This window comes from Lacerta agilis, chromosome 18 (assembly GCF_009819535.1).
Source record: "Lacerta agilis isolate rLacAgi1 chromosome 18, rLacAgi1.pri, whole genome shotgun sequence".
Taxonomy (NCBI): Eukaryota; Metazoa; Chordata; class Lepidosauria; order Squamata; family Lacertidae; genus Lacerta; species Lacerta agilis.
Window position 1 is genome coordinate 9,031,450 of NC_046329.1, and position 13,819 is coordinate 9,045,268.

Genomic DNA, 13,819 nt, shown 5'->3' on the forward strand with positions numbered 1-13,819 from the left:
AGTTGGATTTGAACACAGGTCTCTCCCCGGTCCTAGTCCGACATGCCAAACCATTTTGCCCTCCAGATGTTGGTGACTGCAGCTCCCACCCCACATTTGCAGGAGTCATAGCTCGGGAACATCGCGAGGGCCAAAGGCTCCCCACTTTTTATCTAGGGGGGCGGCCATCTTCAGCTGAGATTCCTGCACTGCAGAGGGTTGGACTAGATGACCCTGGGTGTCCCTTCCGAATCTACAATTCTATGATACTGTTGTCTCATTTTTGGGTGTCCTAGTATTAAGATTGCCGGAAGAAATATCAACAACCTCAGATATGCTGATGACACAACCTTGATGGCAGAAAGTGAGGAGGAATTAAAGAACCTTTTAATGAGGGTGAAAGAGGAGAGCGCAAAATATGGTCTGAAGCTCAACATGAAAAAAAACTAAGATCATGGCCACCGGTCCCATCACCTCCTGGCAAATAGAAGGGGAAGAAATGGAGGCAGGGAGAGATTTTACTTTCTTGGGCTCCATGGTCACTGCAGATGGTGACAGCAGTCACGAAATTAAAAGACGCCTGCTTCTTGGGAGGAAAGCAATGACAAACCTAGACAGCATCTTAAAAAGCAGAGACATCACCTTGCCGACAAAGGTCCGTATAGTTAAAGCTATGGTTTTCCCAGCAGTGATGGATGGAAGTGAGAGCTGGACCATAAAGAAGGCTGATTGCAGAAGAATGGATGCTTTTGAATTCTGGTGCTGGAGGAGACTCTTGAGAGTCCCATGGACTGCAAGAAGATCAAACCTATCCATTCTCAAAGAAATCAGCCCTGAGTGCTCACTGGAAGGACAGATCCTGAAGTTGAGGCTCCAGTACTTTGGCCACCTCATGAGAAGAGAAGACTCCCTGGAAAAGACCCTGATGTTGGGAAAGATGGAGGGCACAAGGAGAAGGGGACGACAGAGGATGAGATGGTGGGACAGTGTTCTCGAAGCGACTGGCATGAGTTTGGCCAAACTGCGGGAGGCAGTGAAAGACAGGAGGGCCTGGCATGCTCTGGTCCATGGGGTCACGAAGAGTCGGACACAACAACAACAACAACAACAGAGTACAGGATGTCCCCAAAACACAGCAATTACCAAAGGATGTCAGGTTTTTTCCCCCGCGACGAAGAAGGGGAGGGATGGGGCAGGAAGACGGCTGAGTCTACACAAATCTGCAATGCAGGCCAAAATCTTTCCAGGATCTGTTCTGGAGGGATTTCAAGGCCAGCGGAGATGGGGAGCCCCTATGCATGGGACCCCAAATTTTCCATCCACCGTTCTAAATGCTAGCAAAAACCAAAAGCCAACCCCCCCCCCAACAGTGGTCCAGAGGACGCCTGCTGTTTTCCTCCAATAGTCCTCCTTCCTCCCCCCCTCCCTCCTTTCCCCCAGATGCAAGAACCCCCAAAAACATGTGTTTTAAAAGGGAAAGGTGTGAGATTTTCACACTGGGAGAGGGAAATCTTGGAGGGGCGCTGCGGAGTTTCAGTCCCACTATACCTGTGAGGGATTTTATCACTTTCCCGTTCTATTTTTATTTATTTTCTCCTACTGATCAGGTGTTAAGTTATGCTGGAAAGTGAAACCAGATTTCCAAGGTGTCGGAGACATTTATTTCTTTTTCTTTTTTTCCGAATGGCTGGCTTTTACGGCACATCTCCCCCCCCCTCTCTTTCATTATTGGTACTTTTTAAAACAGCTGGAGGAGACCAGAATGCAGCAATTGAAATTGCAAACTCCCCCCATAACTCCTTGTATTAATAATAATAATAATAATAATAATAATAATAATAATAATAATAATAATAATAATCCTATCCTGCCCTTTCCCCCGAGACCCAGAAGCCAAAGTCTGCTTGCAACAAAACAACACGGCACGGATAAAACGCCAAAAGCTAAAAACGTAAGCAATATCGTCGTTGGCAAGTAATCAAACGATAACAGAATCCGAGCAATATCGCAAAAATCTACTGAAAATGCAGATAACGGAGGCAGCAAAAACATCGCCGCGTTTTTATTTCCTTAAAAGCAGTTGGGTTGGAACAAGAAGGTCTTCAACTGCCAGCAAAAAGGACAGCAAGGAAGGAGCCAGCCTGGCTTCCCTAAGCAGGGAGTTCCAAAGTTTCCTGAGAGGTGCCACCACGAAGAAGGCCCTGCCCACATTCGCTGTGAGCGTAAAGCAGCCTTTTCTATTCCGTCTGTGTTTTTGTATTTTATCTGCAAGCAGCCTTGAGTCCTGGCCTGGAGAAAAGGGCAGGATATTTATTATTATTATTATTATTATTATTATTATTATTATTATTATTATTATTATTATTAGTGTGGTTTCCCCTGTTCTGGCACCTGCAATCCACAATCTCAAGGCATTTTTGTCCCGGTGGGATTTCCCAGTTTGGATAAATGGGTCTTTTTACCACGAGTGTCTTATTTGCAATGGCTTCCGTTTGGTTTTACACTGATGCCTTGGTTCTCAAACGCCTTGGTACTCAAACAACTTGGAACCCAAACGCTGCAAACCCGGAAGTAAGTGTTCCGGTTTGTGAACTTTTTTCGGAAGCCGAACGTGCTCCGTTTTGAGTGCCACACTTTGGTTCTGAGTGTTACGCTGAGGTCGGTCTTGTTTTCGCTATTTATTTCGCGTTTCTGTTTTTGCGGCTCTTGTTTTTTGTTTTTTTGTGGCTGTGTGGAACCCGGTCCAGCTACCGATTGACTCATTGTGTGACTGCAGTACGTTGTGGATTTTCGCTTCCTGAAATACGGCGACCCTAACTCTAAGTATAACCGGACTGGATTGAGGGACCGAGAATTCGCAACGTTAAAAAATTGCAAGCATTTAAAAGCGGTGTGTTTCCTCCCCCCTTTTAAGAACAGGAAACGAAGAGGGTTAATGTCACTTTTCAAACAAAAATCTCTCAGAAGCTGCACCAGAGGCAACAGTAGAGAATAATAATAATAATAATAATAATAATAATAATAATAATAATAATAATATTTGTATTATTCTCAAGGCGGTTCACAGACAAAAACAAGATCCCCTAAAACCAGTCTTTTAAAACATTGATGGGATTAAAACTATATGCATCTATAAAAACTTCCAAGTTCCAAGCACTTTCCTCGCCACATATATTTAACCCTGCGTTTATTTGAACGGAAATGTCCCCTAATCCCTGGACGTTTATAGTTCTATAAAACATGACGGACATTCATTTTATTATTTCGGATTTTATTGCACCGGAGTAGTCCTTTAAAAGGGGGGGGGGAGAAGCGGCCAGATTTGGAACCAACAAATACACGTTTTGGGGAAAATATTCTTATTTTATTATCTACGAGCTTGACGGGTGGAAGGAAGGAGGACGGATTGCAGCCGGTTTGCCAGTTCCAATCCAAATAACTTTACTGTGCTAGCCAAACTGGCTTACCAGAGTATGAATGAACCGCTTGCGTTTTTTAAGAGTGCATTTCAAGTATTGATCTGGCACACTTATTGATTTAAAACTGCATGCGTCACCCCAAAGCCATTTGCACATAACAAACAGGAGCCTACACAACACAAAACACTGTTGCTACATGTAATTTTATTTTATTTTAATCCTATATTTTGGAAATGTACGTCCAGGTTTTTTATTTCCTTTAAAAAAAATTGGGGGGGGCCCAAGAGAGTGGGGCCCTAAGCTATAGCTTGTTTAGATTATACGTAAACCCGGCACTGAGAACCACGTTGGGCGAAAGATTCCTGCCTTGCCGGCGGGGTCAGATTGGATGACCCTCGGGGTCCCTTCCAAAGCTACGATTTTATAATTCTGTAAAAAAAAGGGGGGGAAGGAATAAGGTCTCCTTCCGGTACTCGGCCCTCGAGAAACACAAGATAGGCAGGTTTCCGCTCCCAAATTGCAGTCCCCAGGGATTGCACGACAGCCTGACAAGGTATGCCATGCCAGACTTGGCACAGGTTTGGCCGGGGAGTTAATGTGGCTCATTTCATGGGCTCGGTTAAGTCGGAGAATTTCTCCGCTGCAAGCCCAGGTGTTTGGCAGCCGAATCCTAGAATGTGGGATTTAAGGGGGCATGGGGGTCATTATTTTTTGGGGGGGGTGGAAGGGGGGGTTCCCTAACGTTTGACGTCTCCAATTCCCCGCCTGGCAAAAAAACGGCGACGCCGCAGAAACCTAATCACCAACGGAAGCTCGTTTGGACGTTTCGCTAATTGAAGTCAGGAGGTGGAAGGGCGGCTGAAGACATCGAGGTTACGGCCTCAGAGAGAGAGAGAGATTTCAAGACGTTGTGCATTTTGCAATTTGGGAGCGGAGACGTTTTAACCTCTGGAACTCCCCGCCACTTGATATCAGGCTTCATCCTCTGTGCTCTTTTTGGCGCCCCCACTTGAAACATTTTCATTGTTTGCTAGCCTCTGGTTATATCAACCCTTCTTACTTTTTCTTTGTGGTAATCTTATTGTCCTGGCCTGGAGAAAATGCACTATTATTATTATTATTATTATTAATTAATTAAATTTGATGCACGTTTCAATCTGTTTCCTAGTCCATTGTTATTTCAACTTTCCGGAAGCCATAAATTATTGATTTTTCATAGGGGTAATTAATTAATTGATTAATTAATTGAATTTGATGCAAGTTTTAATCTGTTTCTTAGTCCGTCGTTATTTCAGCTTTCCGGAAGACATAAATTATTGATTTTTCATAGGGGTTATTATTAATTAATTAATTAATTAATTGAATTTGATGCAAGTTTTAATCTGTTTCTTAGTCCGTCGTTATTTCAACTTTCTGGAAGCCATAAATTATTGATTTTATTATTGTTGTTGTTGTTGTTATTGTTGTTGTTGTTGTTATTATCATTAAAATGTGTATACCGCCCTTCATCCACAGATCTCACCAACTAAAATTACAATTCCACCCCCCCCCCACACACAAAATACATCCTGGAGAGAGATTCTACAAATGGGGTCCCACCACAGAAAAGGCCCTGTCTTTCCCAGCTCTTTCAGCTAAGAATCTGGAGACAGCAGGGATTGAAACCGGCGTCTTCTGCGTGCAAAACAGGTCTTCCTCCACCTGCCTCAAGGCCTTAAAAATAAGGATTCTAGTCCTCATGTTTCTGGATAAAACAGGAACACGGGCACTGCTTATACCAAGTCAGACTGCTGCACTGAAGCTCAGTATTGCCTGCACTGGCTGGTAGCATCTGTCCAGGGATGCAGGCTGGGAGATGCTCTTCCAACATGCAAAAAAGACCTGGAGACTGAACCCAGAGCCTTCTGCATGCCTAACAGATGTCCGCCCACTTGCCCTTCCTTTAAAACTAAGTGTCCAGGCCTCAAGGGAATGAATGCTTTCAAATGGAGACCTTTCCCGCCCCTACCTGAAGTCTCCAGGGATCGAACCTGGGGCCTTCGACATGCCAAGCAGCTGTCCTCCCACTTGCCCTTCCTTCAAAATGAACCAAGTCTCCAGTCCTCAAGGGAATAAATGCTTTCGAACAGAGGCCTTTCCCCGGCCCGACCTGAAGACGCCAGAGATCGAACCTGGAGCGTTCTGCACGCCAAGCAGCTGTCCTCCCACTTGCCCTTCCTTCAAAACGAACCAAGTCTCCAGTCCTCAAGGGAATAAACGCTTTCGAACGGAGGCCTTTTCCCGGCCCGACCTGAAGACGCCAGAGATCGAACCTGGGGCCTTCGACAGGCCAAGCAGGTGCTCTCCCACCGAGCCACCCAGAGGGGATCAAGAAAGGGAGCCTTCGGCCGAAATCCCCCACAGTGGGGCCCAGCTGCAGACGGACACAGGTGTACCTCTGAGCCGGCACGGTCGCGTCGTTCAGTTCCACTCCAGATGCTCGCTTTGTACGTGTGCAGAAACTGTGTTCCCCCACCCCAAAAAAACAAGCTTTTCAGCCCTGCGTATGTGTGTATCTGTGTACATATGGGTGTCCGACTGTCCCACCGGCGACAAGGAGTTTTTATTGGCATTGCACACTTTTTTTCCCCCAGGGGCTTGGGAAAACCCCACCACCTCCTTGGACAAATCTCTCACCCTGAAGAGGAAATGTAAACTTCCTGCATCAGGAGTGGAGCGTTTTCGTGCCTCCCTGAACCTCCAACAAGCATCACCTCCTGTCTTTTCGGGGGGGGGGGGGAACGGACGAGATTCGTTCCAAGAACGAAAGCTGAATTTTGCGTTTACAACCCTCGAGGGTCTGGTGTGTGGTGTCTGTGTGTGTGTGTGCAGGAGAATCCACTTTCTCCTTTTCTGGTCTCGGCAGACGCACAACCACACACCAAACATTCCTCCTCAAGCTGGAGAGAGTTCGGAGGACCAAAACACCAAATTTCGACGGCCGGAAAAGTCCTCCTTGTGGAAATTTAATAGGCCCATCCAACCAACTAAGGCCTTTTAAAAAAAAGAGTGGGAGAATGAATTAAAATAAGGCTTTTAAAGCAATTTTTTTCCCTGTTTGGAGAGATTTCTGGCAAAGATCCGAGCGATCTGGCAACGGGCCACAGTTGGAGGATGAGAGCAAGGCCACCCTCATGAGTTTCTAACATTAATTATTGGGATTAAAAAGAAGGAAGAACTCACTGCAGAGAATTTACTTTGATCAAGATTTCTCGTTGTTCTTAAGACAAAGGAGCAGGGTGGTTTTTTTTGTGAGGCTACGGGAGAGATTTGCCCTTGTTTTCGGCGTATGAGAATATCTCTCGCCGTTTCCAACTTTGCAAGACTCACACACGTAGTCTTTCATTCTCAAACTTCCATTTCCCCCCCCTCTATTGTTTCCCGGCGATCATAAACTCCAATCAATGTGGGACAGAGCAGAGACCTGGCCTTTTCTTAGGGAAAAACAGATATATATATATATACTACTGTAAATCATTGTGTACGTACACTGATGACCCCCCCAACAAACAAACAAACAAACAATAAGTATATATGTTTCATGGACAGCAAAGAGCAGGCAGAGATTCTCCACCATTTTGAACCTAGGGGATCCAGTGGATTACCTCCGCTATGCAGTAAGAAGACTGATTCTCTAGCTTTATCCGGAAAATTATGTTATTATTTTGGAAGCAAAGAACTGCCCTCTCTCTGGGGTGAGATCTTCACCCTACAGAAAGGTGAGGTGTGTGGATTGCTTCAGAAAGGCATGGGGAGGTCAGGTGGCACCCGGTGCGGAAAATTCCTTTTTAATCCCCCCATTGATCCCCCCCCCCCGGTGCAAAAATGGTTTTACATTATTTCATATTTTCTTACAAAGGAATAATAACAAGTAATAATAATAATAATAAACTTTTATTTATATCCCGCCCTCCCCGGCCGAAGTCGGGCTCAGGGTGGCTAACATCAGGTACATAACATTGGTATAAAACCGAACAATAATTAAATTACCTCCTTAAAAAAAATCAGAATCAAATTAAAGTCTAATGAGATGGCTTTCCACAGGGTTAGGGTTGGGAACGGTAAGTGCTCCGCTGAGCTGAAATTTCAGCCTTCACGATGTAGGAAAACAGCTATTTTGGTGGAGGAGGGTCAAGATATTAACCGATATGCATGAAATTTCATATATAGCTATATAATCCCTAGTATAGTAAGATAAGACCTTTGGAGCAGGCATTTTCAAAAAAAAAAAAAAATAATGAACCGCCCTAGTAGGGCAGTAATTGTTCCTTGATAATTTGTCATTATGGAACATGGGGCGGCCTGCCCCCTTGCTACGCCCCTGGATTGCTTTTATTCTTATTATTGTTAAAGTGAGGTGCGGAATATACATTGTTGTTGTTCAGTCGTTCAGTTGTGTCCGACTCTTCGTGACCCCATGGACTAGAGCAAATATATATATATTTAAACAGGACATTTTTTGCTACAAAGTTTGGCCTCGGGGATCTGCGAGGTTTGACGAAAGGTCTATTTATAAGCGCACAACGCTGAAAATAAAAGTGTTTCAGGTCTAAAACAGTAAATCAAGAGTTGAACAGCAGGTTGTCTGCTGCCCCTAGAGATATGTCTGGGGGATTATATGAGAGATACAGCAAGCGAGAGATCACAGTCCTGTGGGATTCTCTGGGGTTTCGAATTCTTTGGAGGGTGGGTAGATTTTTTTTCTTACGCTCTAAGGCTTATGGAGGGTGTACGGTAAACTGCAAGATAATATTGGCCCAGGATTTAATGTGCATTAGTCATTATCGCTTTGTGAAGTTCTGCGTTTTGGAGAGGAAATTGTTTTCTTCCGACGGACTGCGGTAAAATTATCCATGAGCGTTTTGATTCGGCTGCAAGATTTGATGCCAATTTCCACCTTCAGTTCCAAGATCTTGCCCCCCACCGCCCCCCAAAAATATTGTTTTTGCAGGTACTATTATATGGAATAAAGAACAGTTCCTGGGGGCGTGCTTTTTGCAGGTTTTTTTTTTTATGAAACTACATATGAAGGTTGCACGAAGGAGTTTCATTCTTACTGTTAAAGGGGGAAGAGGGGGAAAAATGAATCGCAAAGTGGGACGCGATTGCTTAAAAACAGCAGGTTTAAGAAAAAAAAAAAGAAGAAGAATATTCAATATTTCTGGGATTGGGTTTCGGGTTTTTAGATACTCTTCCACCCCCAAAAACAAAGCAGGGAGAGAAATTTATCTTCAATACTCCATGTATATGAGGACCGAGGTCTTTGTTTGGTACATGCAAGAGGTTTGATTCTGAGGTTCGGGGCATCAGCTTGGGGGTCCCTAGCCTGACACTTTCTGGCCGTGCGTGTGTGGAAAAACAGACAATTTTCTTCACCTGATTTAAGAGGAAGGCTTAACAGGATATCCAACCAACCCAACTCCCTCTGTTGTCTGACTTTTACACAGAGACACACACAATTTTTGGTGCTATCCTGTCTCCCTCCACCTCCTCTCCCGAGGATTAAAAATAATGAATAAAACTTTTTGTGTGTATACACACAACAACAAAACACACACACACACACACAAAAACCCTGGCCTTTCTTGCCCACCCACAGCCTGCACAGCTAAATTAAGGAAGATCTCACTTTCCTTTCCTCTTAATGCAAGTTTATTTCCTTAAGAGGACAAAGGGGGCATTTAAAAGAAGAGGGGGGTGTCTTTCAAAATGTCCCCCTCCCTACCGGTTCTTTCCCAACCACTCTGGCATGCTTAGATTTATTTATTTTTTTAATGCATTATTTTGGCGGTGGGGGGGAAGCGTGGGAAGAGAGGATTCCGAGCTAGTAAATAAATTAATAATAATAATAATAATAATAATAATAATAAACCAGAAAGCAAACTCTGCTGGAACAGCGGTGATGTGTGTGAAGCCTTTAAGTGATGAAGATCAAATTCAGCATTGAGGGGGGCTCTTGCGGAAGAGATGGGGGGAGAGGAAGGTGGTCCCGGTTTTGGCCGACCCCCCCTCCCCAAATTGCAACACACCACCAGCCCTTCTTTTCCTAAATCAATCGCCACCCACCGCAAAAAAATAAATAAAATGCACGCCTAGGTTTGCCACGCGCAAACTACCCTGAAAGGTGGTTTATAATTTTGGAGAGAGTGAGTGAAGAAGGAGGAGGGAGGGAGGGAGATTCGGAGCCGGGGTGGGGAAGGAATGAATCCCTAGAGGCGTTTTAAAGGAGAGAGAGGGAGAAGATCTTTAAAAATTGCGCTCTCTTGCTCTCTCTCTCTGTTTTGTTCACACGCAGAGAGGAAAAAAATCACAGCGCTTTGAAACTCCCGGTGCGTGGCGCTTTTCCCCTTCCAATCTCTTATTTATGGTACTTTTTGCCTGGCGCGGCTACGATAATACCTCCAGCCCCCCCCCCCCCCCAACCAAAATAAAAATAATCAATTCTCTTGTTCCCTTTTTTTTTTTTTTTAAATGGAAATTCCTTTATCCCGGATAGGATTCCTCGCAAGAAAAGGAGAAAGAAAGCTGACAGCTATGGGCTGGTATTATTAGCCTTTCCCCCCCCCTCTCCTTCCCAAGCTGGACAACGCAGCGTCCCTCTTAAAAATAAGGACACCCCCCACAAACAAACAAACAAAGAAGACCCTTGGGCATCTATTTGATTTTTTCAAAGTGGAAGAGACTGCTTTTTAAAAAATATATATGTATATTTAAATAGCCACGGGTTTCCTGTGCCCCCGCTGCGCAAAGAAAAGCAAATAAACGCGCCCATCACCGTCGCCTCCGGGCGCCCAAATCTTATCCCACCCACCCACCCACCCCCACCCACAAAAAGCATCTATTGCAATTCCGGCTGCGCCAGGCGCCCATCTGCCCACCAAAAATAAAAACAAACGAACAGATAGATAGATTAGAAATTACGGAGGAGAGATTCCGGAGAGCTGTACTCACACATCAGGGAATCCACTCGGAGGAGAATCCACAGGCACAGAACGAATACTTTGCTCATGATGCAGAACATGGGAGGGAATTATTATAATTTTTTAAACTATATATAAAATGAAATGGGGAGGGAAAAAATCAATTCTTCTTCTTAAAAAAAAAAAGCAGCTAGATAGATAAGGGGTTGTTTTTTTTCCTGCCCCCAAAGCTTCCCCTACCCTTTTCCTCCAAAAATAAAAAAAGGAGACAATTATGGAGAGAGACAAACAAGAGATTTCCTAAGCAAGTCTGAACAGTTCAACTTGACAAGTTCCTTAATGCGCTTTTTACACCCCGCCCATCCCCGCCCCTCTGGACTTTTTTTTTTATAATTTCTTGGGTGGTGGTGATGAGAGTATATGAAGTCGGAATTGGCAAGTCTTTTTCTGAAATGGACCTGCAGGCGAGAGACCCTCCTGGCGAGGCGTCCCATCCTTTTGCAGGAGAGGGGCGTCTCTCTCTTTCTCTCTCTCTCTCTCTCTCTCTCTCTCTCTCTCTCCAGGCTGGGAGTCAAAACCTCCCCACCCTAAAACCCCACTTCTCTCCTCCCGCAAAAAAAACAACAACCAACTATTCTCCCCCCCCTTTTTTTTAAAAAAAAAATCCTGCTTGTTGCTCAATCCGCAGAACTTTAAAGATCATTTCTGACTCAGAGCAGTAAATACCTACTTAACTCTCTCTCTCTCTCCCCACCCCTCTCCTTTTGGCTCATCTATTGAAGACTGCTTTCAGGAAGGTTATTTCTTTCTTGGGGAGGGGGAAAAAAAGAAAGAAATCTCGCGGGGGGGAGGAAGGTCTCTCTCTCTCTCTCTCTCTCTCTCTCTCTCTCTCTCTCTCTCTCTCTCTCTCTCTCTCTCTGTCTCATGCGCAAACATCCCCCGTTGTGTTCTCCGCGTAATGGCTGAGGTGAGTAATACGGGGTGGGGGTGGGGGGGCGTGTGGGTGTCATGCAACCCCCTGCAACCCCCCAACCCCTTCTGACCTCAACAAGACAGAGGAACCGGACGCCTGGGTTTATTTCGCGTGCCAATGATGAATAAGCTTTACACAGGGCAGGGCGACAAAGAGCGCGCGCGTTTCTTTTTTTTGGGGGGGGGAGGTACGTCTAACTTGATTTTTCTTTTCATGGGGCTGGCTCGACCGTGCCAGCTTCGGAGTTGCGCAGGGCTCCGCCACAGGCGTCGCTGAAGAGCTCTGTGTAGCTTTAAAAGCTTGCAAACTGGTTCGGCTTCCTTCCTCATTTCCTCACCCCCCCCAATCCCTTCTTCTGCTCCCATATGGCTAACCTCAAGGACCTGTCCATCAACAAGCACGCCCAAAATTGATAGGTAAAGAAAAAGAATCTCTCAGGGTTAAATGGGTGGTTTTTTTTTTTTCCAGTATTCGGGACAATTCTATGTCGAACTTGAAATCTACCCCCACCCCAGAGGTTCCCGGAATGGGGTGGCTCCTCCTCCATCTCTCTCTCTCTCTCTCTCTCTCTCTCTCTCTTTATCTATCTATCTATAATTAGGGCCGATTCAACTTTGTCAGCTTTTGAGTAACACAGGGCTGGATGAAGAGTTCTGAGTAAGTTAGAAGCTTGCAAATTGCTTCGGTTTTCCTCCCTCCCTGAAAACCTTTCTGCCTCTGCAAAAACAAAAAACAAAAAAAGCAGATGAACTTGGCTTTTTGAATCACACAAAGAGATCTGTCATTGAGTCAGTAGAGCACGAGACACTTAATCTCAAGGTCGTGGGTTCAAGTCCTACGATTCCTGCATCGCCAGGGGTTGGGCTAGATGACCCAGGGGTCTCTTCCAACTCTACAGTTCTATGAGGCCTGGGATATGCCTTCTGTTTGTGACAAGAAACTTAACTGCTCCGCAAGGAATTTCCTATACAGTGATACCTCTGGTTACGTACTTAATTCGTTTCGGAGGTCTGTTCTTAACCTGAAACTGTTCTTAACCTGAAGCACCACTTTAGCTAATGGGGCCTCCCGCTGCCGCTGCGTCGCCAGAGCACGATTTCTGTTCTTATCCTGAAGCAAAGTTCTTAACCTGAAGCGTTATTTCTGGGTTAGCGGAGTCTGTAACCTGAAGCGCCTGTAACCTTAGGTACCACTGTATAACGTTTTAAGTGCGTTGTAAATGTATTATACAAATGTGACACTAGATGGCGCTGGTGAGCTAATGCAAATTCCATATATATTTTTTCAAACGGTGGTTTTTGTTTTGTTTTGTTTTGTTTGTTTCAAAGAAAGCTACACTGCTTCCAAATCTCGGTTGCTGCAATCCGCGGGCTCTCGTTTCAAATCCTGCTTTTGGTTTTCCTGTTGGGGCAACTAGTTGGCCACTGTGAGAACTTGCGGCAGCTAGACTGGTGACTGGGAGCGGCCGTCGAGGCCACGTAACCCCAGCCCTGAAAAACCTACACTGGCTCCCAGGACATTTCCGAGCACAACCCAAAGCACTGCTGCTGAAAGCCCTAAACAGCCCTGAAGGAGCGTCTCCACCCCCCATCGTCCAGCCCGGACACCGAGGTCCAGCTCTGAGGGCCTTCTGGCGGTTCCCACCCTGCAAGAAGCAAGGTTACCTGGAACCAGGCAGAGGGCCTTCTCGGTGGTGGCACTATCCCGTCAGATGTCAAGGAGATAAATGACTATCTGACTTTTAGAAGACAACTGAAGGCAGCCCTGTTTAGCGAAGTTTTTAATGACTGGTGTTTCTTTCTTTTTTTAATCTTTTGTTGGAAGCCGCCCAGAGTGGCTGGGGAAACACAGCCAGATGGGTGGGGTATAAATACATTACTATTATTATTATTATTATTATTATTATTATTATTAAACTTACCTGAGACCCAGCCCCTTTCTGGGGAAGAGGCTTGTAAGAACCTTGCTTATATCGAGACAGACTAGCGGCCCATCAAGCTCAGGATTGTCTGCACTGACCAGGAACATCTCTCCAGGGTTTCTGGCAGATAGAGGCACTCCATACTTGCAGCTTAGGGTCAAGCAAGCAGCAGATTATGAATTCTGGTGCTGGAGGAGACTCTTGAGAGTCCCATGGACTGCAAGAAGATCAAACCTCTCCATTCTGAAGGAAATCAGCCCTGAGTGCTCACTGGAAGGACAGATCCTGAAGCTGAGGCTCCAAGACTTTGGCCACCTCATGAGAAGAGAAGACTCCCTGGAAAAGACCCTGATGCTGGGAAAGATGGAGGGTGCAAGGCGAAGGGGATGACAGAGGACGAGGTGGTGAGACAGTGTTCTCGAAGCTGCCAACATGAGTCTGACCAAACTGCTGGAGGCAGTGGAAGACAGGAGGGCCTGGTGTGCTCTGGTCCATGGGGTCACGAAGAGGCGGACACGACTGAACAACTAAACAACAACAACAATAAAAGTCCTCATGATTCTGAATG

At 45.5% G+C, this 13,819-nt stretch overlaps 1 protein-coding gene across 2 annotated transcripts in view; it reads right to left on the reverse strand.

Moving 5' to 3' along the window:
- Positions 1–10,476, reverse strand: part of CRLF1 (cytokine receptor like factor 1) — a 28,105-nt gene extending 17,629 nt beyond the window's left edge. For both annotated transcript variants that reach the window (XM_033136832.1, XM_033136833.1), the window contains exon 1: positions 10,389–10,476. In XM_033136832.1, the coding sequence (XP_032992723.1) occupies positions 10,389–10,458 (70 nt within the window). In that variant the 5' untranslated portion in view covers positions 10,459–10,476. The remainder of the gene's footprint in view (positions 1–10,388) is intronic.
- Between the last annotated feature and the right edge of the window lie 3,343 nt (positions 10,477–13,819).